Source organism: Centropristis striata, chromosome 17 (genome assembly GCF_030273125.1).
Source record: "Centropristis striata isolate RG_2023a ecotype Rhode Island chromosome 17, C.striata_1.0, whole genome shotgun sequence".
NCBI lineage: Eukaryota > Metazoa > Chordata > Actinopteri > Perciformes > Serranidae > Centropristis > Centropristis striata.
In genome coordinates, this window is record NC_081533.1 from 11,567,503 (window position 1) to 11,595,433 (window position 27,931).

The following is a 27,931-nucleotide window of genomic DNA, read 5'->3' on the forward strand; positions in this document are numbered from 1 at the left end:
AACATCAACTTCAGTCAGAGTGTTTCAGTCTGAGCAGTTTTTTCCTCCCTCAACTAGTCTCAGTAAACATTTAATTATTTCAAAGTGCCACGTTCTCTCGCTGAATCTACACATAATAAGTGTCGGGGGTCATAAGATTCTTATTTGGTTATTTTTCTTTTGAGAAAATCTGTTTAAGCACAATGTGAGAACATCATTATGAGTAATTTTGTGGCACATCACAAGCACAAAGCAATTAAAGTTGCTTTATTCAACGGTCGCTGCAATTAAAAATGAGCCGTATACAGTAAAGCTAATTACATGTTTAATGTACACCAGGAAAGCCAATTAAAGGCGGATTATAGAGAAAGTAATTTGAGCTCGCAAGCTACAATTAACTAAAACTAATACATCGACGGCATCGTGAGATTACTGAGAGGACTTTACAAGGAGAGATCACAGCGCTTAAGATCTCATTCAAGTTGTTCAAGTGTTTGATAAAGGAGAAGTTCTGGCGGAGCGCCACCAGGGGGCGCCGTGAGCTCAGCCCTGTCCCGCAGCAGCTGCAACAAACAGCTTGTGGATTATGGCTGCAGGAGGCTTTATGGTTATCGTGATGGACGTGATGATGGCGATCGTTTTGGGGACGGCGGCGATGATCGTTACGACGCTGGAGAGAGAAACCACACGTGACTTCAGAGGAATCACAGACGGAGAAACAGATTGAGGCGGCGTTGTGTTTGTTTCTTTGAGCAATAATGAGTGAAAAGTCAAGTTTCTTCAACACATGAGAACCATAGAAAAGTGAGATTGTTGCAGCAAAGCAAAAGAGTTTGTTTTTGTTAATTCTATGAATATTATATGATTCTAAAATGTATATTAAAGTGAAAAAAGTAATTATGGATATATAAATGCATTAAAAATCTTAAAGATAAAGAGATGAATAAATAGAAATAAAAAATACAAAAATAAATGTTTATGCAGGCATGATTGAAAATTAATTAGAAATTAATTTCCAAAAAACATGCACAAAACAGATAAATAAATAGATAAATAAAAAAATATTGAAAATATTAAAAATAAAGAGATGAAAAAGTAGGAATAAAAAATACAAAAATAAATGTTTATGCAGGCAGGATTAAAATGTATTAGAAATTAACAACACATGGACAAAATAGATAAAAATGTTTTTAAAAATATTGAAAAATTAAAAAATATATAAAAAATAAAGAGATAAAGTAAAAATAAAACAATAAAAAAATAAATGTTTATGCAGGCAGGATTAAAAATGAATTAGAAATTAACAAAACATGGACAAAACAGATAAATAAACAGATAAATAAAAATATTGAAAATATTAAAAATAAAGAGATAAAAAAGTAGAAATAAAAAATACAAAAATAAATGTTTATCCAGGCATGATTAAAAATGAATTAGAAATTAATTTCCAACAAAACATGCACAAATCAGATAAATAAATAGATAAATAAAAAAATAAAAAAATATTGAAAATAAAGAGATGAAAAAGTAGAAATAAAAAATGAAAAAATTCAAGTGAAAGCATAAATATAGGACTGGATGCATCAGGAATAAAAATGTAGGTATAAAATTATTTTAAACAAAACATGGACAAAAGAGATGTATTAACAAAAAAAATAAAATGAAAGAGATGAAAAAGCAAAAATAAATAATGAAATAATTATGGTACTATATATTAAGAAATAAATACATAAATACATACAAATATAAATGCTTAACATTTTTTTCAGTTTTATAGTTTTTTAGTTGTCATAACACAGTATAATATGTGTTCCACATGAGAAAACGTATTTTTATATGCACAGTTACTTCATTTAATCTCTGCAAATTGTTTTTCAAATGTTTAAATTTGTCCACAAAACGTTTCTGACATAATTCACTCATCTACTTTTCACTATATAGACTCCTGTAATGCATTAAAGTAAATAAATTTAGATTAGTGAGTTGCACTGTGGGATTATTTTCATGCTTTATAGCCTGAAAATGAAGTTAAGACCTCATAAGAGACACCTAAGTCAAACTTCTTCTCCTCTCCTCCCCTCCTCTCCTACTCTCCTCCTCTCTTCTCACTTTTTCTCCTCTCTTCTCCCCTCTTCACTCCTCCCCTCCTCTTCCCTCTCCTCCCCTCCTCTCCTATCCTCCCCTCACCTCCTCCCCTTCCCTCTCCTCCTCCCCTCTCCTCCTCTCCTGTCCTCTCCTCTTCTCCTTCTCTCCTCTCCTCCCCTCCCCCTCTCCACTCCTCTCCTCCTCTTCCCTCTACTCTCCTCCTCATCTCTCCTCCTCCCCTTCTCTCCTCTCCTCTCCTCTTCTCCTCCTCTCCTCTCCTCTCCTCTCCTCTCCTCTCCTCTCCTCTCCTCTCCTCTCCTCTCCCCTCCCCTCCTCTCCTCTCCTCTCTCCTCCCCTCCCCTCCTCTCCTCTTCTCTCCTCCCCTTCCCTCTCCTCCTCTCCTCCTCTCCTCCCCTTCCCTCTCCTCCTCTCCTCCTCTCCTCCCCTCCTCTCCTCCTCCCCTCCTCCCCTCCTCTCCTCTCCTCTCCTCTCCTCTCCTCTCCTCTCCTCTCCTCTCCTCCCTCAGTCCAAGCTCCCCCCAGCCTCCCCCCTGTCCCCCCTGTCCTTCCCTCACTGTCTGCAGGCTCCCACTCAGAGACTGGAGCAGTACTGCGAGGCCTTAGAGGAGCTGGGAGGCATTAACCCCGCCTCCGACTCCGCCCTCTCCATCCTGAGACACGCCCAGCGGCATGGCGAGGACCTCCGGGCCAGCGACCTCATCGTCGGATGTCCGGTGAGAACGCCTGTCCCAGTTTATGACTCTGCAAGTCCCACTTTTCTTTTTCTCAGAGGGAGAGAAACTAACTCATCCTGATGAGGTCAGGCAGCTGGAGGAGAGGAAGTGTGCTCGCTTCTGTTGCTGGAGTTCATTATTTAAAGTTTGAGGGAATTTTTCCACTATTTATTTTGAATATTAACACTCTGAAACATGTTCAAAATATGTGCCAAAACAGAAGTTAATTTGCATTTTCTCCCATTGCTGCTGACCCTCTGAACCCCAACAAGCTGTTTAAGGGTGCTTTTTACATTTTACTCACTGGGGGCTTTTATTTCACTGCAATATATATATATATATATATATATATATATATATATGTATATTGCGGTGAAATAAAAGCCATAAAGCCAATAAAAACATAAAACACCCTTAAACAGCTTGTTGGGGTTCAGAGGGTATATATATATATATATATATATATATATATATATATATATATATATATCTAAGTCCTGCAGATCTATGATATCAGCACAATCATGGCTAGAAGTGGGAACAACTCAAACATGTCTTTTGTGCAGAATAACACAGTTATAATGACATAAATCAGAAAAAAAGAAAAAATGCAAGTTAAATTTATCTGATAAATTATTTTTAGGAAATTCGAATTAAAATGGAATTTTACACTTTTCAAAGTTTACACAAGTGTCATGAATATTGGAAAAATAAAAGTGTGTCTCACGTGTTAGACATATTGAACTATTTACGTTTTTAGAGCCTGTCCTGTCCTCTCCTCTCAGCTCTGTGTAAACAGATTTCCAGTGAATATATTCGTCTCAGCAGAATTACTTATTACACTATAACACTTTATTTTTAGCGATGCTTTAAATGAAACACGTAGAATAAAGTGATTCTGATATAAATATCACAGTTTTAAGCTTCGTTTTGGATGCTTTGTCTAAGAGACAAAACCAATATCACCAACCAGTATAACCAACTTTTGTAACCTTTGATCCCTTCAAAAGATTCCCTTATTTCTGCCAATGATTTCCTTTTTTTTTTTTTTTTTACAGTTTCTTAAAGTTTCTTAAATAATCCTGCTCTAATTGAGAGATCAGTAAATTTAAATTCAAACATTTATTCTATGCTGTACGACAACAGTTTATTTTTGGAGACGTTTGAAATGAGACACGTAGAATAAAATGATTTTGACAGAAATATCAAAATTTTAAGCTTCATTTTGGTTACTGTTTCTAATGGAAACTTTTGTAACTTATGCTGTAACTTACCCATTCAAGGACTGTCTGAAAGTTCAAATTCTGACAATAATGCCTGTTTTTACAGTTTCTTTTTACAACAAATGATGTGTTTTTGACGATCTTTTAAAGAAAACACAAGGTTCCAATCCTGTTTTTTTTCCCAATGAAAATCTGAACTCAAAACAATGAATTTATCATTAATCCTGCTTAGAACACATGCAGAAAAAAGACACATATTAAAGAAAGGAAAGTGGGAGAGTAGGTGGTGTTTTCTGATGGACGACTCGCAATAAACCTGCACTTTAACAGTTATTATAAACACAAAAAACAAAACAAAACTTCAACTTTCATCAAAAAGTCGGAAAAAAACACATCCACTTGCCCCATATTGTGCCACTCTGACACAGCAGTATCATTCAGAGCTAGTCGTGACAAACGTTTGACTCCCACACACACACACACACACACACACACACACACACACACACACACACACACACACCATCCTCTCCTACCCCTTTTTTTCGAGCGAGGGGAGAGATTACGGCAGCACAAACACTCCCATTGAGCTACTTCAAATCGCGCTGCAAAAGCTCTCCAAGTGAAAAGACCGTAAGTGCAGGTGTGTGTGTGTGTGTGTGTGTGTGTGTGTGTGTGTGTGTGTTTGTATGTGTGTGTGTGTGTGTGTGTGTGTGTGTGGGTGTGTGGGTGTTCATAATGTGTGTGAAGCCTCACTTATATCATGACCCACACATCTAAAAATAAAGGTTCCGCATGACCGCTCGCTGCTCAATGATGAGCCCTTTTTAATTTTTATTGGCAGAGAGAAAATGTTTCCCCCCCTGATGTTTTTCGCTCGATGTTACGTCGCCCCGCTTGTGTCTCCGCTCGTCCAGAATCGGGCCCTTAAGGAGCGTTACATAAAATGTGACTTCTGTCGACCCTCCATCTGCCTCTGGAAGGAGTTGCATCAACAGCACAAAGTCCTTTAACCCAGTAATTGACATGAACAATAAAGTCACATTCTCACAAAAGACGTGAGTCAGCCGGCCAATTAGAGCAAAGCTGCAACAGACAGAAGCATCCTTGTGAATCCAGTTTGCCTCCATGCAGTGCACTGTAATTATAATACCGCTTTGTGCTGTTTCTTTATTGACACGAGAATAACGCTTTTGTAGCCGAAATGTCTCGCAACTCCGAATTGAAGTGAGGAGGTGAAAGAGAGATTTTGCTCAGAAAATGGCCAGAAAGTGAGAGTTTAACCCTCCGAACCCCAACAAGCTGTTTCACTGTGGCCTTGTGTTTAACTGCAATATGTAAAATATATGTATAATCTAGAAGTCCTGCATCTCTATGGAGTCACATTTACGGCTAGAATTTCGAACATCCAGGCAGTCTGGAAACCAGAGAGGTTTCTTAGCTCTGTTTTAGGGATCCAATCACAGAACGGGGAGGGACGGCAAGACGATGATGCGTACTACTCGGCAGACGGAAGCTTGTAGTTTTCTTACGGATCCAACATGGCTGCTGCAGACGCGAAACTCTCTTTAGCGAAAGTTGAAAGGCGAAAGGTCTCTCAGCGGCTCCGCTGTCCCCCGGCTCGTAGCGAGATCACCGGTCTTGCTGGTGATTAGCGCCGCTACGAGCCGGCGGTCTCGCCGGTGATCTCGCTACGAGCCGGGGGACAGCAGGGCCGCCGAGAGGCCCGCAGCAGCTTGTTTATTGCCCATAAAATCAGTGGATGTGTGTGGCTGAATGACATGAGGGGGAATAAAGCGTGAAAATAAATAATCTTGCAGAAAGCAAAGCAGCAAGCAACACTCTCACAGACACACACACAACAAACATCCATTTCTGTTGCTCTACTACGGCATCTGGTATAACTGATCTGATTGGCTAAGAGCTACCTACAGACGCTTTGATAGACATTCTAAGCGCCCAATAAACGGCTCTGGAGGATCGTAAACCACACCTCCTCTACGGAGAAATGAACGGCTGGTTCCCAGACCAGATCTCATTTGAGATTTGTCTGGTGGTAGCCAGGCTACAGTTATAATGACATAAATGGTAAATAAAAGTTGAATTTCTCTGATAAATTATTTTTAAAAAATTTGGATAAAAAATAATTTATGTATACAACACTTATTCAAGTGCCCACAAGTGTCATGAATATTGAAAATAAAATTGTGTCTCCACATGCTATACATATTTACCAATTTACATTTTTCCAGCCTCTCCTGTCCTCTCCTCTCAGCTCTGTGTAAACAGATTTTCAGTAAATATTTATCACGTGACCGTTCGTCTCAGCAGAATCAATCATGGCTTCACAGTCTCGCTGAGGAGCAGAATTTAATGTTAATGATTTAATGTAACCTATGATGTTCAAGGAAAGTTCAAATTCTGACCATTATGTCTTTTTTTTAATTTTTTTTTTACAGTTTCTAAGATAAACTTTGCATATTAATGTTAAAAAAACATTTTTTTCTCGTACAACGTGTCTGAATATACCTTTAAAGTTTTACTGTGAGAAATCAGAACGATGATGTGAATTTTTAGTTTAGTTCTTTTGAATTGAAATTGAATATTCCTGTGAAAAAAAACTATAATTGTCACATTATATTAATTTATAGATTTTTAACTTTATTTCATGGTTAATATTTGAAATAAAAGTATTATTTTTATTTTTTAAAGAAACCAAATAAAATTATTTAGAAATTTCATTAAAAGTATTTCGTTATTTATTTTAGTTTTCATGCCGTTTGCACTTAATCTAGTAAAAACAAGAAAAACCCTATAAAATAATACAGTACATTACTATAAGATAACTGTTTTTTAGACCTGATACTAAAAGCCTTTAATGAGCTCCTTTCTGGTAATAAAATTGTCAGTTACCTTGAAAGAGCTTCATATTCAACATTTTATTATTATTAAGTAATTGTTATACTTCAGAGCAACAAAATGTGATGTACTGGCCCTTTAAGATGTTCAAAAGTGTGTGAGATTATTCACAAAGCCGTTTGTTTGAAGAATGCCAAACTGTTTCTGCTTTTTTTCAATATTTAGATACTTGTTTTAAGATAATTAAATTAAATTCTATTAGAACCAAGTGAACATTTCAACCCACTGGCAAAAAAACATGATTTATAACAAAATTTAAGGCTAAATGGGCTCTTAAGATAGAAATTAAGATGGTATCTTCTACAGATTAGAGCCGTGGGCCTGGGCCTCGGGCCAAGATAAGTGCATCCTAACGCGTGTGTGTGTGTGTTCAGATCCCGGTGGCGGAGCGTGGCGAGCTGGTGCGGCACGGTGAGCTGACGGTGTGCGGCGGCGCTCGGAGGAAGCGGGCGGGCGTCAGGAACGTTTTCCTCTACCAGCACGTCGTCATCTTCACCAAACAGAAAAACCCAGGAACAGGACGCACAAACTACAGCCACAAACACAGCATCAGGGTACACACACACACACACACACACACACACACACACACACACACACAGCATCAGGGTACACACACACACACACACACTCACACACTAACTCACACACAGACACACACAGACACACACACACACACACACACACACACACACAAACACACGGTTACTCTCTGCACACACACATACACACACACACACACACACACACACACACACTATCTTTTCCTTCCATTACCTCCTGAGCTCTCTGTGTGTTTGAGGAGTTTAAAGGAGAATCCGTCTTTCTGTGTTGTTTTTTTTCCTTTAAGCTTCATTCTTCCCCACTCCTCATATCTCCTCTCTGTCCTGTTGACTTCACATGTTAACTCTCTCGTCCCTGCAGACCGGGGAGATGGGTCTGACTCAGAGCGTGGGCGGAGAGGGAGTCAAGTTCGAGGTTTGGGTCCGACAGGCTCCTCGAACCAAAGACTGCATCACGCTGCAGGCCAAGGACCGGGAGGACAAGGTGGCGTGGACCCACGACATCGCCCATCTGCTGTGGACACACGCCATCAACAACACAGGTACGGTCTGACCTTTGACCTTCAGAAGCCTCGACTCTGAACCTCAGTGGTATTTAGATGTACCTTTTCTTTAAAAAGGTCGACAAATATACACCTTTTATCATAGAGAGAAAGGCATTACTGTCAGAATTTGAACTTTCCAAAAAAAGCTTGTTTTCTTTCACCAAAAATGCACAGTTTATTGTAGAAAGAAACTGTAATAACAGGTGATATCGCAGGAATTTTAACTTTCCGATGGTTCTCGAAAGCATCACATGTTAACAAGGTTTCACCCAGAAAGAGTTACCAAAACAAAGCTTAATATTGTGATATTTCTGTCAAAATCACTTTATTCTAATTTAAAACGTCGCCAAAAATGAAGCGTTTATCGTAGAAAGAAGATTTGATTTCATTTCGAACTGCGAAAGGGTCTGGTGTCCATGGCCATTTCTTAGCCCTGTTTTAGGGATCCAATCACAGAACGCGGAGGGACCGCAAGACGATGACGCGTACTATTGGACAGATGGAACCTTGTAGTTTTCTTACGGATCCAACATGGCTGCAGCAGACACAAAGCTCTCTTTGGATCTAGCTGACGGCGTTTTAAATAGTTTAGAGCGACAGTTGATTTTAAAAGAAGAACAACAATTGACTTTACACTCTTGTTTCACCGCAAAAAAGTATGTTTTAGCCTTGCTTCCGACAAGATTTGGCCAAAGCCTAATCTACCAACTAGCCCCGCTACCGCTCGCTGCTGTAACCATGGTGATCTGGCTACGAGCCGGGGGACAGCGGAGCCGCCCAGAGACCCGCAGCAGCTCGTCTATTGACCATAAAATCAGTGGATGTGTGTGGCTGAATGACATGAGGAGGAATAAGGCGTAAAAATAAATAATCTTGCAGAAAGCGAGAACTGGAGAAGCAAAGCAGCAAGCAACACTCTCTCACACACACACACACACACACACACACCAACACTGTCGGTAGACTGTGAGCTGAAACTACAGAGCAGCCATAACCAGAACATGCTGCAGCAAAACATTGCAGAAGCACAACTGAGCATTTTAGTCTCAAAGTAGAGATGCTAGAGGGCTAGTCCGGCTATGTAAACATCCATTTCTGTCGCTCTATCTATATATACCAGTTATCTGGTATAACTGATACGATTGGCTAAGAGCTACGTACGTATGCTCATGATAGATATTCAGAGCGCCCAATAAACGGCTTTGGAGGATCGTAAACCACACCTCCACTACGGAAAAATTAATGGCTGGTTTCCAGACTAACCTCATTTCTGATTAGTCTGGCGTTAGCCAGGCTAGAAAGAAGCTGTAAAAAAACAGCATTATTGGCGGAAAATTAACTTTCCGACAGTCCTTGAAGGGATCATAGGTTACGAAAGTTTCTGTCAGAAAAAGCATCCAAAATGAAGCTTAAAACTGTGATATGTTGTCAAAATCACTTTATCCTACATGTCTCATTTAATGTCTCCAAAAATAAAGTGTTTGTAATAACTAGATCCTGTTAAAAACATTAAATTCTGCTCCTCAGCAACACTGTGAGGCCATGATTGATTCTGCTGAGACGAACGGTAACGTGACAAATATTCACTGAAAATCTGTTTACACAGAGCTGAGAGGAGAGGACAGGACAGGAGAGGCTGTAAAAATGTATATCAATAGTTCAATATGTATAACACGTGGAGACGCAAATTTATTTTTCCAATATTCATGACACTTGTGTGCAGTTGGAAAAGTGTTGTTTATATAAATTCGGTTTTATTCCAGTTTAAAAGAAATAATTCATCAGAGAAATTCAACTTGTGCTTTTTCTTTTTTTCTGATTTATGTCATTATAACTGTGTAATTCTACACAAAAGACATGATTGACTTGTTCCCACTTCTAGCCATGATTGTGCTGATTCCATAGAGCTGCAGGACTTGCAGATTTTTCTATATATTTTAAATATTGCAGTGAAATAAAAGGCCACAGTGAGTGAAATGACTTGGAGGGGAAGTCCTTTAAATTTGGCACAAAGGCTTAATTGGACTCTGATCATTGCGCACATCTGAATTTATGGCCGAAAACGTTGTGCAGGAGTTTATTTTAGTAAAGAAGCTTTTAGTTTTTCTGAATATTTCTTTGAAAGGAGAAAGGAGGACTGGACAAACGTCCCTTAGAACCAGGATCCACCTGTCCCCTGTCCAGGTTAAAGACTAATCTGATTCCTCTCTGTGTAACTTTATCTGGATTCTCTACTTCCCTGTGAGTAGAGAGCACATTTAAACCATCAGCAGCGGTCCAGTCTGCTGTTTGATTGTTGCTCTCCAAGCGCTGCTGGCTATCACATGTCATATCCACCTCCTGGTATCCATAAAAACCTTGTGTCTCAGGATTGCTTCCTGTCATTGGTTCAGATTACAGGATCACACTGGATAAAATGAATTGCTGCTGGCATTAAAGACTGGAGGCTTCAGCATTGTTCCCAAACAATAAACAAACAGACCTTGTTACACCTGTCGTAGTCCTTTAAAATATAAATATTCAGTCTTTAGACAGCGATGTGCTTTACATAAGAATATCTTGCAAAAGAAGTGAGAGCATTATATAATCTGGATTAACCCTTTGAATCCCAAAGAGCCGTTTCAGGGCGTTTTTTGCTCTTTTTTGCTTATTTTACTCACTGTGGCCTTGTGTTGCACTGCAATATATAAAATATATGTAAAATCGATAAGTCCTGCAGCTCTATGGAATCAGCACAATCGTGGTTACAAGTGGGAACAACTCAAAAATGTCTTTTGTGCAGAATAACACAGTTATGATGACATAAATCATAAAAAAAAGAGAAAACGCAAGTTGAATTTTTTGATTATTCATTTTTAAAAATTGGAATGAGATAGAATTCATAAATTTTTAACACTTTTCCAAGTGCCCACGATAGTCATGAATATTGTAAAAATAAAGTTGTGTCTCCATATGCTATATATATTGAACTATTTGCATTTTAACAGCCTCTTCTGTCCTCTCCCCTCAGCTCTGTGTAAACAGATTTTCAGTGAATATTTGTCACGTGACCGTTCGTCTCAGCAGAATCAATCACTTCACAGTGTTGCTGAGGAGCAGAATTTAATGTTTTTAACAGGATCTAGTTATTACAAACACTTTATTATTGGTGACTTTTTGAAAGAGACATGTAGAATAAAGTGATTTTGACAGAACTATCACAATCTTAAGCTTCATTTTGGTTGCTTTTTCTCACAGAAATGTTTGTAGCCCATGATCTGTTCAAGTACTGTCAGAAAGTTTAAAATTCAGACGATAGTACCTGTTTTTACAGTTTCTTTCTACAATAAACATTGTATTTTTGTTGATTTTTGTGTGTAAAATTAAGTAATTTTTACAGAAATATCACAAATTTAAGCTTTCTTTTGCTATTTTTTCCTAACAGAAACATTTGTAACTTGTTATTCATTCAAGAACTGTAGGAAAGTTCACATTCTGAGAATAATGTCTGTTTTTACAGTTTGTTTCTGCATTAAACTGTGTATTTTTGGCGATCGTTCAAAGAAAACATACATTTGGGGTTCAGAGGGGTTAAAATGTATTGTTTTCCTTCTACTCCTTAATGATACATCCTCTCTAATCTTACAGAGTTGTGTCTGAAGGAGTCACTCTGCATGGGAATTTCCAGTAAGTTGCTGCTGGACGCGACAGGAACTCCGTCAGAGCTGGACTCCATCTACAGCCTTAATGACAGAGGTAGGCTCAGAGAATACAACATCTGGAACACCGGGAGCGCTCTACTCTTTGGGGAGCGTCACCGGAAGAAAAGCATTATAAATTAAATAAATAAGGTAAACAGTCTGGCAGCAAGAGTTGCCAAACAGTTATCATCAACTAAAAATAACCAATCATAAGTTCCTTACAGATAACATCTTAAAAAATACGGATAATATACAGAACATATCTGTGTTTTAGAAAATATATATCTCTAGGATAACTAAAGTTTTTTTTTTTTTACTTTAATATGACAAACTTTGCTTCTTTTAATTTTAATTAATTTATTTTTCATCAATTTTAGAATTTTACTGTTTAAAAAAAAGAGCAGAAAGTTTTCTTATTTTTACATTCAGAAATATGTTGTTTTTTTAATTTATTTTTTTACATAGAATTCACTGTACTTTACCATTCAAGGCCATTAAGCAATTTAATAATATATACAATATATAATATCCCATTATATTGATTTACAGATTTCAACTTTTATTTAATTTAGGTTAATATTTGTAATAAAAGCAATGTATTTTTTAAAAATTGAATTAAATTATCTAGTAATTTAAAAGGTAAAAAAAAAATAAAATAAAATAAAATAAAAAGTCTAATTTTATTTTATTTAGCAATTCTTTTAATTGGCATTTGCACGTAATGTAGAGAAAAACCAAGAAAAACCTAAAACAAACAAACAAACAAACAAAACAAGAAAAAAAAAAAAAAAAAGCTTAAAAAATTTAATTATATTTAAAAAAATGTAATTTAATTTCATTATTTAGTATTTTTTTGATGGCATCTGCCCCAAATGTAGAAAAAACCCCAAGAAAAAACAAAAAAAAATAAAAATAAAAATAAAAACAAGAAAAACCTAAAAGACCTAAAAGAAATATTTTGTAATTTAATTTAATTATTTAGCATTTTTTTAATTGGCATTTGCACCTAAAAACCCTGTAAAAATACTATGACTACTATTAGTACTACTACTACTACTACTACTACTAATAATAATAATAATAATAATAATAATGGTATACACACACACACACACACACATATATATATATATATATATATATATATATAGTATAATATTGACAACCTTTTATAACTCCTGATAATAAAAGTAATATACCTTTTCTTTTTTAGGCATTTGTACTTGGAAAAACCCTGTAAAATAATACAGTGATGATGTAAAATAGCTAATAACAATGTACTATAATATACATAATACTGTAAAATATTTTTTTAAGTGCATCACTTCACTTTGTGTCCTTTGACCTCAACCTGAACTGAGAAATCTCAGAGACGGTGATCACGTTTGTGAAAAGGCAGCTACTAACCAGAGAGAACAGAGTCAGTTCACCTTACAAACGCAGAAAGTTGAAACCACTTTTTTAGGTTCAAGCTGCGGCTTCAGGAAGTCGCCTCGTTTTATGAGACCCGATCGGATTACTGGATTGTTCAAATTTGCTCTGTGAGCTGAAAAGCGATGTGTCCCTGAGATTACAGACAGGAAACAAAACGGGTCCTGGGTGTTTCTCCCCATGTGACAAAGTAATAACGCCGTGCATGTTCTTTTTTCAATCTGGCGCCCCCGGGCTATTCTATGAATTTTTGATATTTGTCTCACACTGAGAAATTCTGAAGAGCTCTGACGTGCCTGCAGAGAATCTGTAGCTCAGTCAAAAAGCACCTTTTACTTCTGCTGTGATCAAATCCCTCCACAGCCCTCAGTCCCCTGACTGCCTGTATATATATATATATATATAACAATAAAAAACACCACGGTATGTACACTTGCTGCTTTTACAGGTGCAATATGCCACATTTCTCTGCAAAAATATCTAAAAACACAATATTTACAACGTCAGAATTATTCTACTTATCGTCACCGTGGCTGTTTTTACAACATTAACAAATTCACATGAATATATTAAAAGTTTTAGTAATTGAATGAATTAGGTCATTTTGTTACTTTTAACAATTTTTTTTTTTTACACAGCATTTTCACTGTTTTGTGAATGGAGGATGAAATTAGCTGGGGGGAGTGTTTATTTGATAAAGGAAAATATAGTATTTTATTTTATCTGCCCTAAATCTTAAACTTCTCTACCAAAAAAACAAAGAAGAAAAATGTAAAAATTAGCTCCATATATTAGACATTATTTACAAACATGGAGGAAAAATGAGTTTATTTAATAAGGAAAATACATTTGTTAAATTTATTAGCTCTAAATCTTAAACCGACATATAAGACATTATTTATTATTATTATTATTTATTTACCAAAGAGGGTTTTAGGAAACAATATTCTATTTTTATTAGCCTTTCTTCACAAAAGCAAGAAAAATCTTTAGACTCTTGTACTTCATATCTACTGAAACCACCAATAACAATACTTCATTTAAATCCCAGAGTTGTAAATTGTGTCAACAGAAAATAGAACAAATCGGGTTTCCGGTACGAAAAGGGTATCAACATAGCTGCTCATCTAATAAGATAGCAAGTAAAAGTTACGTTACCTGACGAAATTACATATTATGAATGAACTTCACTAAACTTAAATCAAACCTTTATATATTAATTCGTCAGTGACATTATTTCTGCCTGAATAAAGACAACAACTCCCATGATCCCACCGCTGATTCAATTTTTTTATTGTTATTTTTATTGAGAGCCCCCTAGTGGCAGAAATGACTTACTGTGCTTTCAGTAAATCAACAGAAACAATTGCAAAATATTACATATATTATTTTACATATAATGCATATATTATGTAATATGTATATTAAGTTTATAAAGAAAAACAAAGTAGCATAACATTTAAATAATCAAATTAAAGATAAATCCATATCAGTGCTTCTTCTTTTTCAACAATCTTTTTTTTCTTGTTTTATTTATTTATTTATTTGCAGGGGTTGATTTTTGTTATAGTTGAACAATGAAAATGGAAAAAAAATAAAAATGTTAATCACAAAAATAATCAAATTCAAGAACAATTACCTCAGAGTGTACTTTAATGAGTATTTACTTTTACAATTAATCCATTAAAATAGTGATGTTTTATTATTAATGTAATGAGCCATGTCGCCCATCCCTATTTCAGTATATAACCGGATATTTTTTACAAATAGTTTAGTCGCTACAATCCAGTTTTAGTGACATAAATCCTCTTATCAGTCTAAATATGTGTGCAGTGCTCAGGCATCGTTATAAATGGAGAGGAATCTGCCAGTTCAAGAAAAAACCTCTGAAAAGTCATTATCTCGCTCTTCCAATTACACTTAATGCTCGCAGCACACACTCCCACCTCCACGTATAATCAGCAACAGGTTCACAACAGCCAGCCAGAACTCCACCTGAAAAACGAGCAATTTAACCGACCGATAGAAGCACAAAAGACCGGCTGAAGGAACCTACGATCATCCCATATTGATGCGATATATTTATAGCACCACATCAGCAAAACGATATCCGTCCTCCTTGGGGTTAAAACTGAAATAAAAACACAGAAGCTGAAATATAATTCTTCAGATTCCAGACCCACCATCCAGTCTCCAAAGGCCGCCGCTGCCCTCGAGCCAAAGTGATTTCCCATTCATGGCTCAGTGTAATGCACATACTGCTCACCAGGTGTCTCATTGAGAGCAGCAGCTCAGGATTTCAATGCATGAATTGTCCTCTGGGACAGAACGCTGTGTTAGAAATTCATTGAACAGGATGAGAAAAATGCCTTCTCTCTCTGACTCCTCGCTCTTTGTCTCTCTCCACACCCAGTTCCTCCCCATTTTTCATTTTGAGAAAACATTGATTTCTCTCTCTCTCTCTCTCATTTTTTTTTTCTTTTTGCATTATAAAAGTGAATACACACAATGTAAATGGAGAAGAATTCATGCATGCAAATCATGCCTGACTGCAGGATGATATCATTATTGGATATTTGATCCACTACTTGGAGACAAAAGAGAGCAGAATATATATTTGTAAATGTATATATCCTGCTACAGTAGATATTCTGTATTTTGATGCTATCTGTTAACCTATAACCACCTCTATCTCTCTCTCTCTCTCTCTCTCTCTCTCTCTCTCTCCCTCCCTCTCTCTCTCTCTCTCTCTCCTAGTCCACAGTAGCTGCTCAGACTCCTCCTCTGTCGGCAGTCAGAAGGAGGGGGGATCCCCGGCGTCTGGGAGGGACCCCAGGAGAAGCTCCGGATCAACAAGTTACTCCCAGGTGGGGTCACAGTATCCACACATGCAGCCAGAGCTACCACTGAATTACCACACTGCCAAATAACTCCACTACGAGTTAAATTCCTGCACGCAAAACCTTACTTAACCCTCTGAACCCCAACAAGCTGTTTTAGGGCGTTTATTGCTCGTTTTGTCTTGTATTTCAGTGCAATATATAAAAATATCTAAATGGAATCAGCACAATCATGGCTAGAAGAAGGAACAACTCAAACATGTCTTTTGTGCAGAAAAACACAGTTATAATGACATAAATCATGAAAAACATCAAATGCAAGCTGAATTTCTCTAATAAATCATTAAAAAAGTAAATCTGATTTTATATATTCAGCACCTTTCCAAATGCCCACAAGTGTCATGAATATTGGAGAAAAAATTGTGTCTCCACATGTTACACATATTGAACTATTTACATGTTTCCAGCCTCTCCTGCCCTCCCCTCTCAGCTCTGTGTAAACAGATTTTCAGTGAATATTTGTCACGTGACCGTTCGTCTCAGCAGAATCAATCATGGCTTCACAGTGTCTCTGAGGAGCAGAATTTAATGTTTTAACAGGATCTGGTTATTACAAACACTTTATTTTTAAATGAGACATGTAGAATAAATTGATTTCGACAGAAATATTACAATTTTAAGCTTCGTTTTGGTTACTTTTCCTAATGGAAACTTTCATAACCGATGATCCGTTCAAGGACTGTCGGAAAGTTCAAATTTCAAAGATAATACCTGTTTTTTCCAGTTTCTTTCTACGACTAACTGTGTATTCTTGGCGATCCTTTAAAGAAACAGGATTTCAGAGGGTTAATTTAAAAAGTATCAGCATCAAAATGTGCTTGGTGCTTGGTTTGGTTCTGCTATAAAACAATCAACAACACATTTGGATTTACCATGGGCATGCAGAAACACAAAATCTAAGACAGTACACGTCTTTGAATAGTTTGATTAATTATTTCCACAGTGACTGACTGGAAGTTGAGTAAAGTTGAAAGTGGAAGTTCCTCTCTCACTAAGCCTAAGTAGGCCTCTCTCTTCAGTCTTACTTTCATTTCAACTATTTATAAAATGCTGTAATTTGCCGCTTATGCACCCCAGCCTCCACCTGTAGGCCCTGAATCTACATTCCTCAACAAGGGACGTTAGCATCGTCATAAATCTGAGCCTCGATACCAAATATCAATTCTGCACATATTCCACATTCACATAATAATTCTTTCTATGAGAGCTGGCTGAGGGAAGTGATACTAGTGACAACCACTGCATGGTTTGAAAGAATGTGTACTCATTAGCAGTCTCCAGGCTCGTCTTTGACCATGTTTAGCAATGCAAATATACCCTGATAGTTCCCGGGCCATCACAAAGTCCTATCAGGGACTTTTTGGGGCGAAATATAGGTCCCTCAAGGTTCCTGGAAAAACCTTTCTGATATTTTTTTGACAAGAGCTTGTGGTTTCAGTGGGAAAGAGAAAAAAAAAAAGCTTCTCTCGTAACTTCACATTCCTCACATTTCTAATCTATATTTAACCCTGATGAAGTGTTGAGTCATTTATACAAATAAAGCAGTTTTCATCCACTTTAGAATTACTGTTTTGTGTGTCACTGCAAACCATAATCCACTGCAGATTACTGAATACGTGCCCTAAAATCAATTCCAGACTGGGGAAATTCTCATGAATGCCCCACATAAAGTGGGTGAAGATTTTGGTACACATTGGTAGTCATAGGCAGTAAATGTATTCGGAATACCACCAATTTAACCCTCTGAACCCCAACAAGCTGTTTCAGGGTGTTTTTTGCTTTTTTAATATTACTCACTGTAACCTTGTTTGAACACAATTTTAAGCTTTATTCTGGTTACTTTTTCTAACGGAAACTTTCGTAACTTATGATCCGTTCAAAGGCTATCGGAAAGTTCAAATTCCAATGATGATGCCTGCTTTTAAAGTTTTTTCTACAATAAACAATGTATTTTTGGCAAACCTTCAATGACAACATACGCCTCATAGGGTTAAAGCTCATAAACACACCAAAGCTCACTGAAGCTGTAAACTTCCAAGGAGCATGTGAATGCACCAACGGCCTTAGCGAAGTCCCAGCCGAACTCAAACCAGAGACTTTAGGATTAAATCGTTGAAATGTTGCAAGCACTATAGTTTTTTTTCTCATGTAGTGATACAATGCTGAACTACAAGTATATAATGACAGGGAACAACTCTAGAATATTAAGTTGCCACAATAGAATGTTAAGACACAGTTCTAGAATGTTATGTTACAGCTCTACAATGTTAAGTTACAGTTCTAGAATGTCAAGTTACAGTTCTAGAATGTTAAGTTACAGTTCTAGAATGTCAAGTTACAGTTCTAGAATGTCAAGTTACAGTTCTAGAATGTTACGTTACAGTTCTAGAATGTAAAGTCACAGTTCTAAAATGTTAATGTACAGTTCTAGAATGTTAGGTTAGAGTTCTAGAAGGTTAATTCACAGTTCTAGAATATTAAGTCACAGTTCTAGAATGCCATGGTACAGGTCTAGAATGTAAAGTCACAGTTCTAGAAAGTTAAGTTACAGTTCTAGAATGATAAGTCACAGTTCTAGAACGTTGAGACACAGTTCTAGAATGTTAAGATACAGCCCTACAATGTTAAGTCACAGTTCTAAAATGTTAATGTACAATTCTAGAATGTTAGGTTAGAGTTCTAGAAGGTTAAATCACAGTTCTAGAATGTTAAGTCACAGTTCTAGAATGTTAAGGTACCAGGATAGAACATAAAGTCACAGCTAAGAATGAGTGGCCATGAATGAAATCTGTATTATTTTTTTATTATTTGTTGAGCGAATGTGCGACCACTGTGAGATGATTTATATCAAAAGGTGTCCTTCAAACAGTTCAAGCGTTTCTATATGATCAGAGAGTGAAGACAATGAGCTGTAAGGAAACAGCAATACCTGTCTGCCGTCTCCACGGTAGAGTTTAAATGAATTTGCTCTGTGCACACACACAATCACACACACAAACACACACACATTCTCTCAATCTCCTTATCTAGCAAACAGAATATGACAGATTGGCAAACAGACTGCGCTGGGAACAGATTGACAGACAGACGGACACACGCAGCCCAAACAGATAGGGCAAACACAGACAGCGATACGCACATATTCAACAACAGAGGGAGGATTGCCGCTTGTGCCCGCGCACACTTTGGCACGCACGCACACACACACACACAAAAATGTGACTGTTTCTGTTTTTCTTTATTCCTCCTCAGAGCCAGTCTCCCTCTACAGCTGTGTAACTGTCATCTCAATAAGAGTAAGTTACTCGTTTTATTACATGTTTCTTTCATCTTTTTTTCTCTCTGTTGTTGCCCTCTTTAGTTCTGCTGCTCATGTCGCCGCATCCCCGCAACGCTCGCTTTCTGATTCGACACCTTTTACTGATTCTTTTTCTGCTGGAACAAATCTGAAATGTGTCTTGAAGAACCCTTAAAGGGGAACTATGCCTGTTTTCAAAATTGTTATTGTAATGGTCTAAGACAGTCCAGAAATATCATTAAACTGGTGTAAAGTTAGAAATTTTAACATGGGGGTCTATGGGGATTGGCTGGTTTTTGGAGTCTGTTGATAGATATTACAGCATAATCTGTCCAGAAATTACAGAAAAATGCCATATTGCGTAATGTCAAAAAAATTAATAGTAATGCTATGTTGTTTTTTTGTCAATATAATGCTGAAAATGACTGCCTAATTAGTCTCTAGTGGCCATTTCAAGGAACTGCAGTTTCTGGCACTTCAGCTTGTCTTTTATGTGAAATTTAAATCAATCATCAAGAGTGGAAACAAGAAAAAGGCTAGCTGGCCTTTGTCCAAAAGTGACAAAAACTACAACAACAACAACAACAACAACAACAACAACAGATTACTAATAAGCAAGTTATGTCACAAATTTGAGAGTAAAATGTAATATTTATGTCTCTTCTATAATTAGAAACTGGAAACTGGACTCTTGCAGCTGCTTCTTCAGCTTGTCTTTTATGTTATATTTAAAGCAGCTGGTTAGCTTAGCATAAAGAGTAAAAACAGAAAAACAGCTAGCTTGACTTTGTCAAAAAGTTACAAAAACTACCAAACTAATTAACATGTTATGTCACAAATTTGAGAGTGAAATGTAATATTTAATGTCTCTTCTACAGTCAGAAACTGGACCCTGGACTCTTGCTGCAGTTTATGGCACTTCAACTTGTCTTTTATGTTCAATTTAAAGCTACTGCCAGCAGCTGGTTAGCTTAGCTTAGCATAAAGAGTGGAAACATGAAAGTGATAAAAAAACAACAACTACCAAACAGATTACTAATTAACATGATATGTCACACATTTGAGAGTAAAATGTAATATTTATGTCTCTTCTATAATCAGAAACTGGACCCTGGACTCTTTTGAGGACTTAAACATCTCTATTTCACCTCTGGGCGAGACAAACTGGACTTCGAGGAGCGAGAAGACAAAAGAGAGGCCCTCAGACTCTATTTGAACTTCTCCCACATGCATCGCTTTCCTCCCTCTTTCCACCTCCTTAAAACAAATAAAATGCCAGCAGATTATCCGGAGCAGCGCCGCACTGCTGCCCCCTCCATCAGCTCTGATATGAACCCCTGAAGTAAAAGCTGCCTCCCAAAAAAAGGATCAAAACCGCCCTGTTTAAACCATGACAAGCACCAGCAGGGCTCTCTGCGCTCCGCCATTTTGGATCTGCCAGTCTCAGTTGCTGGCAGAGTCATTGACACCAAAGGCACTTCAGCCACACAGTGCGGCCATTGTCTGCCCCGCGGCTCCCCACTAGGCCAAACCACTTGGTCTGAACCACTGACTGCCTGGCTGGCTGACTGTACGCATCACATGCTCCAGCATCTGATAATAAACAGGAAGTAATATGCAGGGCGTAAATCCACCGTAGGATTGCAGATTTAGAATGTATTATGTACTTTGTCATTTTCATAACGCTGAATGGAGTGCTTTTTTTCCCCTCCCTCTGCCTGTGTAGAAATGTGCGGCATAGGCTAGGTGTGATTGCATCTATGTAAATGAGGCAGGGGTGGTGTGAGCATGCACACACACACACACACACACACACACACACAGTGTCCATCAACACATGCAGTCATTCTTATTGTTATAAGACAGTGGAGCTCATTCACATGCTCACACTCACTCACTGTGGCCGCTCCAGAGCCTGGTACAGTGGCTAAATCATCATCAGATCACATACAGTGAGAATAAAAAACTATCATATCTTTGTTTAAGCTAATGTTGTATGAACAGTGTCAAAGTCTTAAGGGCGACATGCTATTTAGTCTTCTTTAAAGTGTAACTTATGTCAGCAACATGACCTTCTTGGTGCCTTATAAGTGTACTGATAATGACTTTTTACAGTATTATTGTTTTGTTACGTATTCTATATGCCAAAGGTATAAAAATGGGTGTCTGTGCAATTGTCGATTTGTGTACAAAAGAGGTATTGTTGTGACATTTATTCAGAGCTTTCCTGATCTCTCCATGAAATGGAGAAAAGGTGGATGTGTCTCATGTGCTTTTAATATTCCAGTTTTACTGGTTTTTGCGCTTGTGGCCAAAAGACATGAGCTACATCTGATTATTATTATGAAAGAGGTAATTAACTCGAATCTGACACCCAGGTTGGGAAGTCAAAGACAAGAAAATCTTCCTGCATGAAAATGTGGCTCCATAATCAGAGTTCTGCAGAAGATTTAGGGAGCATTCTGGTTTGCGATTGTAGTCCAACCAATAAAGTTTGAGTGAGAGAGTCGTAAAGCAACCTGGTGGTAGTTGTCGTCCCTTAGCTAATACTTTTTCTGGCCCTGGCTGCAACAAACGAGTACTTTGATAGTTGAATAATTATTGATTCCTAAAACGATAAGTTGAGTTTTCGGATATTAAATTGCAAAATGACTTAATGACTCTTATTAAGCTATCAAGCTTATTGAAGGTTGTAGTTGTAGGTTGATGCAGAGCTGCAGCAATTCAGAAGCTTTAAAAGACATTTTTATGTCATCATTAATGTGGACAGGAAAATGCTTGATTACTATTGCAATGAATTATAGTGGCAGCTTAAATGAAGTGCTTTAATCAAGTAGATCGATCCTCGCAACTGAACGAATTAACATTTAGTTGCAATTTAGGTAAATAGGAACAGGTTTGGAGAAGTAATGTGCTTTAAGGTGAGGTGAGAGCAGCTTTTAACCCTCCGATGGCAAGTCCCAATACAACTCCATCTGTAGCTAGCTGAGAAGCCAATTATCTCACCAGGACGAGTCTGCATCATCCACAAGCCCGTCGAGCCTTCTTTAGAAATGTTCGTGCATGACCGACGGGAACACGTGATATGCAAGGTCTGCTCTACAAATCTTGCAGCCAATCTTCTTATTTGCAGGGTTTAGGGTAAAATATTCAATCTAATCCAACCTAACTTTATTTATAAAGCATTTTAAAACAACCACATCGGGCCAAAGTGCTGTACAGAGAGATAAATAAACATCACAACAAAATAAAATGACTGACGTAGAGAAAAAACAACAACTCAGAAACTCGGCTTCAGAAAACAATGCCAGGTCCGCACACAGCATGAGAACATGCTAACCGACTAATTATCGACAATTAAATTAATTACATTTTTATTGTCGTTGTGTTTCCATCAATGAATTTCTATGCGCAACAGCCAATTTAATCAGATACAGCACCCCCATGCAAACTGTTTGAAAATGTGCCTAAAAGTTTTTATGCTCGCTTGAGGTGGTTTTTGTCTTTTTCGAAAACTATAATGGAAACACTTTTTCAGAATGAGTGCTGATGTAGTGAACATTTAACTCACGAATGATAAGCTGTTTCCGCACCGACATGAAAGAACAACTATTGGTTGGTGGCCGAAGTTGTACGATTATCAACCTATTTTTTGGTGTTGTTTTTCTCTTCTTCTTCTCCTGTTTACTGACGGATTAGCCTTCACCAACACATTACACTGCCATCTTCTGACCAAAGTACGTTACTGCAGCTTTAATTATTTGCTCTAAACCAGTTGATGGAAACTCACACTCTAATTCACATTTCTTCAATGCAACATTTCAAAATTTTGCTTCAAAATTTGCTTCGACTTCGGTTAATGTTGACTAACCATTGCACCCCTATCAGATAATAACCAATTAATTCTGAGATTGTGTAAGTGGCATCAATATTTTCATCTAACTCTTGCAAAGGAAGTGAATAAGCATATTTCCCCACAACTTTTCCTTTAAGATATTACAACTCAAAACTAATCTCACAGGTTATAAAACTGACTTCCACTTGCAGACAGCCTGCTTATTAACCTTACAGTGCTCTGTCAGACTGACTGGTGGGTGCATTAATATAAACACATGTTACATGAGTGCTGAGAGCCAAAACAAAAGGCATCAATATTTCATATGATGATGTAATTCATATTGTATGACAGCAAGCATACAGCCAGTAAAACCAGTGATTGGATCAAATGATATGGCGCTTAAGGTACAGTATGAGAGCATCAGGTAGCGAGCGGCGGCGGCGTCTGCAGACAGCCACAGCAGATTGTTGCTGTTATCAGATTTAGCACGTTTCATATCTGCATTCAGATTCAAAAAATTGCAAATGGCTATTGAGCCGTTCCTGAATCAATATGTAATTTGTTGGCTTGAAGAAGGCGTGTACACTTCATAGCCTTTAGCTGTTTGGTACATTGCGTTATATTGGGAGCAATGTAATGAACACCATCTTTCATTCTTACTGCAGTATAGATTGTCATATGCAAAGGATTCCTCAGCACGAGGCCAGGCAGTATTCATGTACAGAAACTTTTTTTCTACGACACACTCTGCCAGATGTTTACATTTTTTAGAATGTGGAATGTTGGAAATGCATGTTATGCTTACTTGATATTTGTACTGTGTGTGTTTTTTTTTTACTTTTTCTGTGTTGAATTAAAACTGGATGCAAGTTCCCAAATATCTCTGAGGGGATTTAATAGCAGGAGAGGAGGAGAGACAATTTTTGAGGTACTTGTACTTGAGTATTTCCATTTTATGCAACTTTAGACTTCTACTCCGCTACAGTTCAGAGGCAAATATTGAACTTTTAAGGTCAAGATTTAACATAAAAACCATGACAAATGTAAAGTGACATTTTCTTTATTAATATAACACCATAACAGTATATTAAGTAGTTAAAATGAGCTTTATCTTGAGAAACTTAAAATGCTGCTTACATGAATGGATCAATAATAATAATAATCTAGTAATATAGTTAGAATATAAAACAATCTGCACAAACGAGAACTTTTACTTTTGATACTTTAACCCTCTGGGGTTTGGGCCTATTTTTGGCCTATTTTGAATACTGTTGATTCTCTCCTTTATATACCACATAAAACATGTTTACTATTCCCATGTTTGGTATCCACTTTTTTTTTTAACTTAATTTTTATTTCAAATTTTGCAGCTTATATAGACATATATAAACAAATTCAAATTTAGTCTGCTGTTTTTCATTTGTGATCTGCTTAATACAGCATTAAAGTATATGCAAATGATATGGTTAAACAAAAGTAACACAAAAAAACAGTGTGGTATTGGTACTTTTACTGAAGTAAGTTTTGAATGCAGGACTTTTACTTGTAGTGGAGCAATTAGCAAAATACTGCAAGTATGCAAAATTGCTACACTACTTATCATCTTACTTTTATAGTGTAAAGTGAGGAATGTTTTATATTGTAGTGGAGTGATTTCACAGTGTGGTATTGGTACTTTTACTAAAGTAAGTTAATAAGAACCTGCGCGCATAAATGGCTTCTGTACTTTTGATCCTATTGTGTGTGGATACTGTATCACTTTACAGTGACCTTTGACCACCAAAATCGAATCAGTTCATCCTTGAGTCCGAGTAATTGCCAATTTTTTTTGGCCCAATTTGATTAAATTACCTACAGGTGTTCCTGAGATACTGTGTTAATGAGAATGTGACAGAAATGAGGTCACAGTGATCTTTGACCATCGGAATCTAATCAGTTCATCCTTGAGTCCAAGTGGACGTTTGAGCCAAATTTGAAGAAATTCCTTCCTGGTGTTTTTGGACATACAACCTGAGAAGATAATGATTCTGGCCAAGGCTTTTCTTTTTTTGTTTTTAAACAATCTATGCATGGACTTTTACTTGTAGTGGAGTAATTTAGTATGAACGTCATGTTTAAACACCTTATTATCTTACTTTTGTAGTGTAAATGTGACATGCTTTATATCGTAGTGGAGTGATTCCACAGTGTGGTATTGGTACTTTTACTGGGATCTGAGCACTGAGTGCGGGGGGTTAGAGGTTGTGCGAGGACCTTGTTGCAGGTCTAACCTCGAAATGAGGCCCGCAACCTCGTAACCTTAAACTGGCTGTAATGAGTGGGGTCTCTTCTGCGCCGAGCCAGCTGTGCGGCCGCTTTCCACCGGGCCTCAGAAACAGCAGAATGATTAGATAACTACAGTGCAGCGCCATATCAAATAGTTCCAGGGATCAAATTCTCTGAAGGAGGGGAGGGAGGGCTGGTTTGAGAGAGTGTGTGTGTCCATCTGTGCATGTGAGGGACATAGAGAGAGGAATGAGAGATAAAGGGTGGGTAAAGAGGAAAGGAGGGAGGGGGGGAGGACAGGAAGGGGCAGAACTGAGGGAGAGAGAAAGGGAGCGACAGAGGAGAAGGACAGGAGACAGTAGGTGGGAATGATGGGAAATGAGCGAGGGCGAAGGGGCAGACAGACAGAGAGGCACAGTCAAGGGGAGAGCAGGAGCACGAGGGGGAGAGGAGGAAGAATGGAGAGGGGGGCTTATAGAAAGAGGGAGACACAAAGTAGAGTTAGAACTTTTTTTTTTCTAATGGAGAGAACTAAGAGAGGGCCGAGAGAGCTGCAGAATGGATGAAGGAGAGAGAGCGAGCGGGGTAAAAGGGGGGATGTTGACAAAGCAGCGAGACTGTGGCGAACAAAGAGAACGTGAAGAGAATGAGTCGGGGGAAACATCAAAGGGATTTTTCAGGCCCGGTTACCGGGACAACAGACATTTGCATGCGATTAGCTTTTTACATCATATTAAGAAGGGTTAGGGTGAGGGAGGGAGGGAGGGAGGGGGGTCCGCGGAGGGAGGAGGGGAGGCAGGGAACTATAGATCATACACACACACACTGTATGAGATAGTGAGAGGGAGAGGGGGAGAAAAGAGAAAGAAAAAGAGGGACGTTGGTCATCTCACGCGGATAAACTGACTTATAGGCAGCCAGCCAAGCGTTTCTTTTGTAAATGAGAGTGCATGTTGGAGGGAGATACAGTAATATGCCGGCACAGACATTTTGGCAAAGGGAGGTCAGAGCAGCCGCTTTTTTTATTTTTTTTATTATTATTATTATTTTATTTTCTCCCCTTCTTCTGCTGCTCTGAATACAAGTTTGACACAAATGATTTAAAGCACAGTGGAACAATCTGGCATCCAAAATAATAATCTCCTCCACAAACACACACGTTGGATTTTAAGCATGATTTTTTTTTGTGTGTGTGTGTGCGTGTTTTATTGTGGCGGGATTGTATCAGATTTCTCACTTTGTTTAATGAGAAATGTGTCAGAACGTTCAGCGTAATTGAGACTTATGATAAAATAGATCAAATATAAAGAGAGGATAAAGCAAGATGTGCTGTAACATTGATAAAATGTCATCATGGAAAATATTTATCTCCACATATTTTTGAAATGAAGGATCAAGTGTTTCGTTATGGATTAAGAGAATTATCCCAGTTCTTAAGTTACACAAATATTTATTATTATATTATAGATGTTTTATTATTACTTTATTATAAAATTTTAAATAAATTATTTATTGAATAATTATTTTATTGTTTTCAGTTTTTTTTTTTTACCAGAAAAATAAACTCAAACTTATAATAAAATACATAAAATATTACAAGAGTAGTCAAGGATTAACCAAGAAGATATTGTCTAAAAAAAACATGATACGGTCCAATGAAAACCACATATTTCCATTTTTTTTTCCAGAAAAAACTGAAGGATCAAGTGTTTCTTTCCCGGTTGAGAAAATAATCTAAATCATTAAATAATTAATTACTTTATTAATTATATTTTCCTCAGCTCGTTTAACCAGAAAAACATTGTTCAGCAGCAGGCCATACAATATAACCCTGACTAACAAATAAAATAAAATAAAAAAATGAAAAAAGATAAATTAAGTGTTAACTAAGCAGATATGATGTGAAATCGATAAGATACCATTATATTTTGAACAAGTACCCGCATTTATTATTATTTTTTCTTCAGAAAATCTGAAGGATCAAATGTTTTCTTATGGGTTGAGAAAATGATCCTACTTCTTAAGTAACATTAATTATTAATTAATTTATTAATTATATTTCCTCAGCTCGTCTAGCCAGAAAAATATTGTTCAGCAGCAGAACATACGACATAACCCAAAAAAATATACATAAAGACATTGATCATGACTTAATCAGGCAAATGTGACATAAAACTGACATAATATTGTTATATTTTCCTCTTTTTTCCCCCCAGAAAACCTGACAGAAATGTTTCTTTATGGGTCAAGAAAATGATCCGACTTCTCAAGTTACGTAAACCATTTAACCAGCAATTGGATCAGCAGATTAATGCTAAAAAAAAACATGCTGACAACAAGCTTCACATGCGAAACAACACCGATTATCACCAACATATCCTCAAATCTCAACAACACACACATGCATGTTTGCACGTCCAGACACAGGTGTGTGTGTGTGTGTGTGTGTGTGTGTGTGTGTGTGTGTGTCGC

General features: G+C 37.3%; 1 protein-coding gene across 1 annotated transcript in view; it reads left to right on the plus strand.

Moving 5' to 3' along the window:
* Positions 1 to 24,200, plus strand: part of arhgef40 (Rho guanine nucleotide exchange factor (GEF) 40) — a 62,637-nt gene extending 38,437 nt beyond the window's left edge. Inside the window, exons 21-27 of the mRNA XM_059354664.1 lie at positions 2,591 to 2,797; positions 7,314 to 7,493; positions 7,864 to 8,044; positions 11,675 to 11,782; positions 15,916 to 16,025; positions 19,311 to 19,354; positions 20,458 to 24,200. Of these exons, the coding sequence (XP_059210647.1) occupies positions 2,591 to 2,797; positions 7,314 to 7,493; positions 7,864 to 8,044; positions 11,675 to 11,782; positions 15,916 to 16,025; positions 19,311 to 19,337 (813 nt within the window). The 3' untranslated portion in view covers positions 19,338 to 19,354; positions 20,458 to 24,200. The remainder of the gene's footprint in view (positions 1 to 2,590; positions 2,798 to 7,313; positions 7,494 to 7,863; positions 8,045 to 11,674; positions 11,783 to 15,915; positions 16,026 to 19,310; positions 19,355 to 20,457) is intronic.
* The last annotated feature ends 3,731 nt before the right edge of the window (positions 24,201 to 27,931 follow it).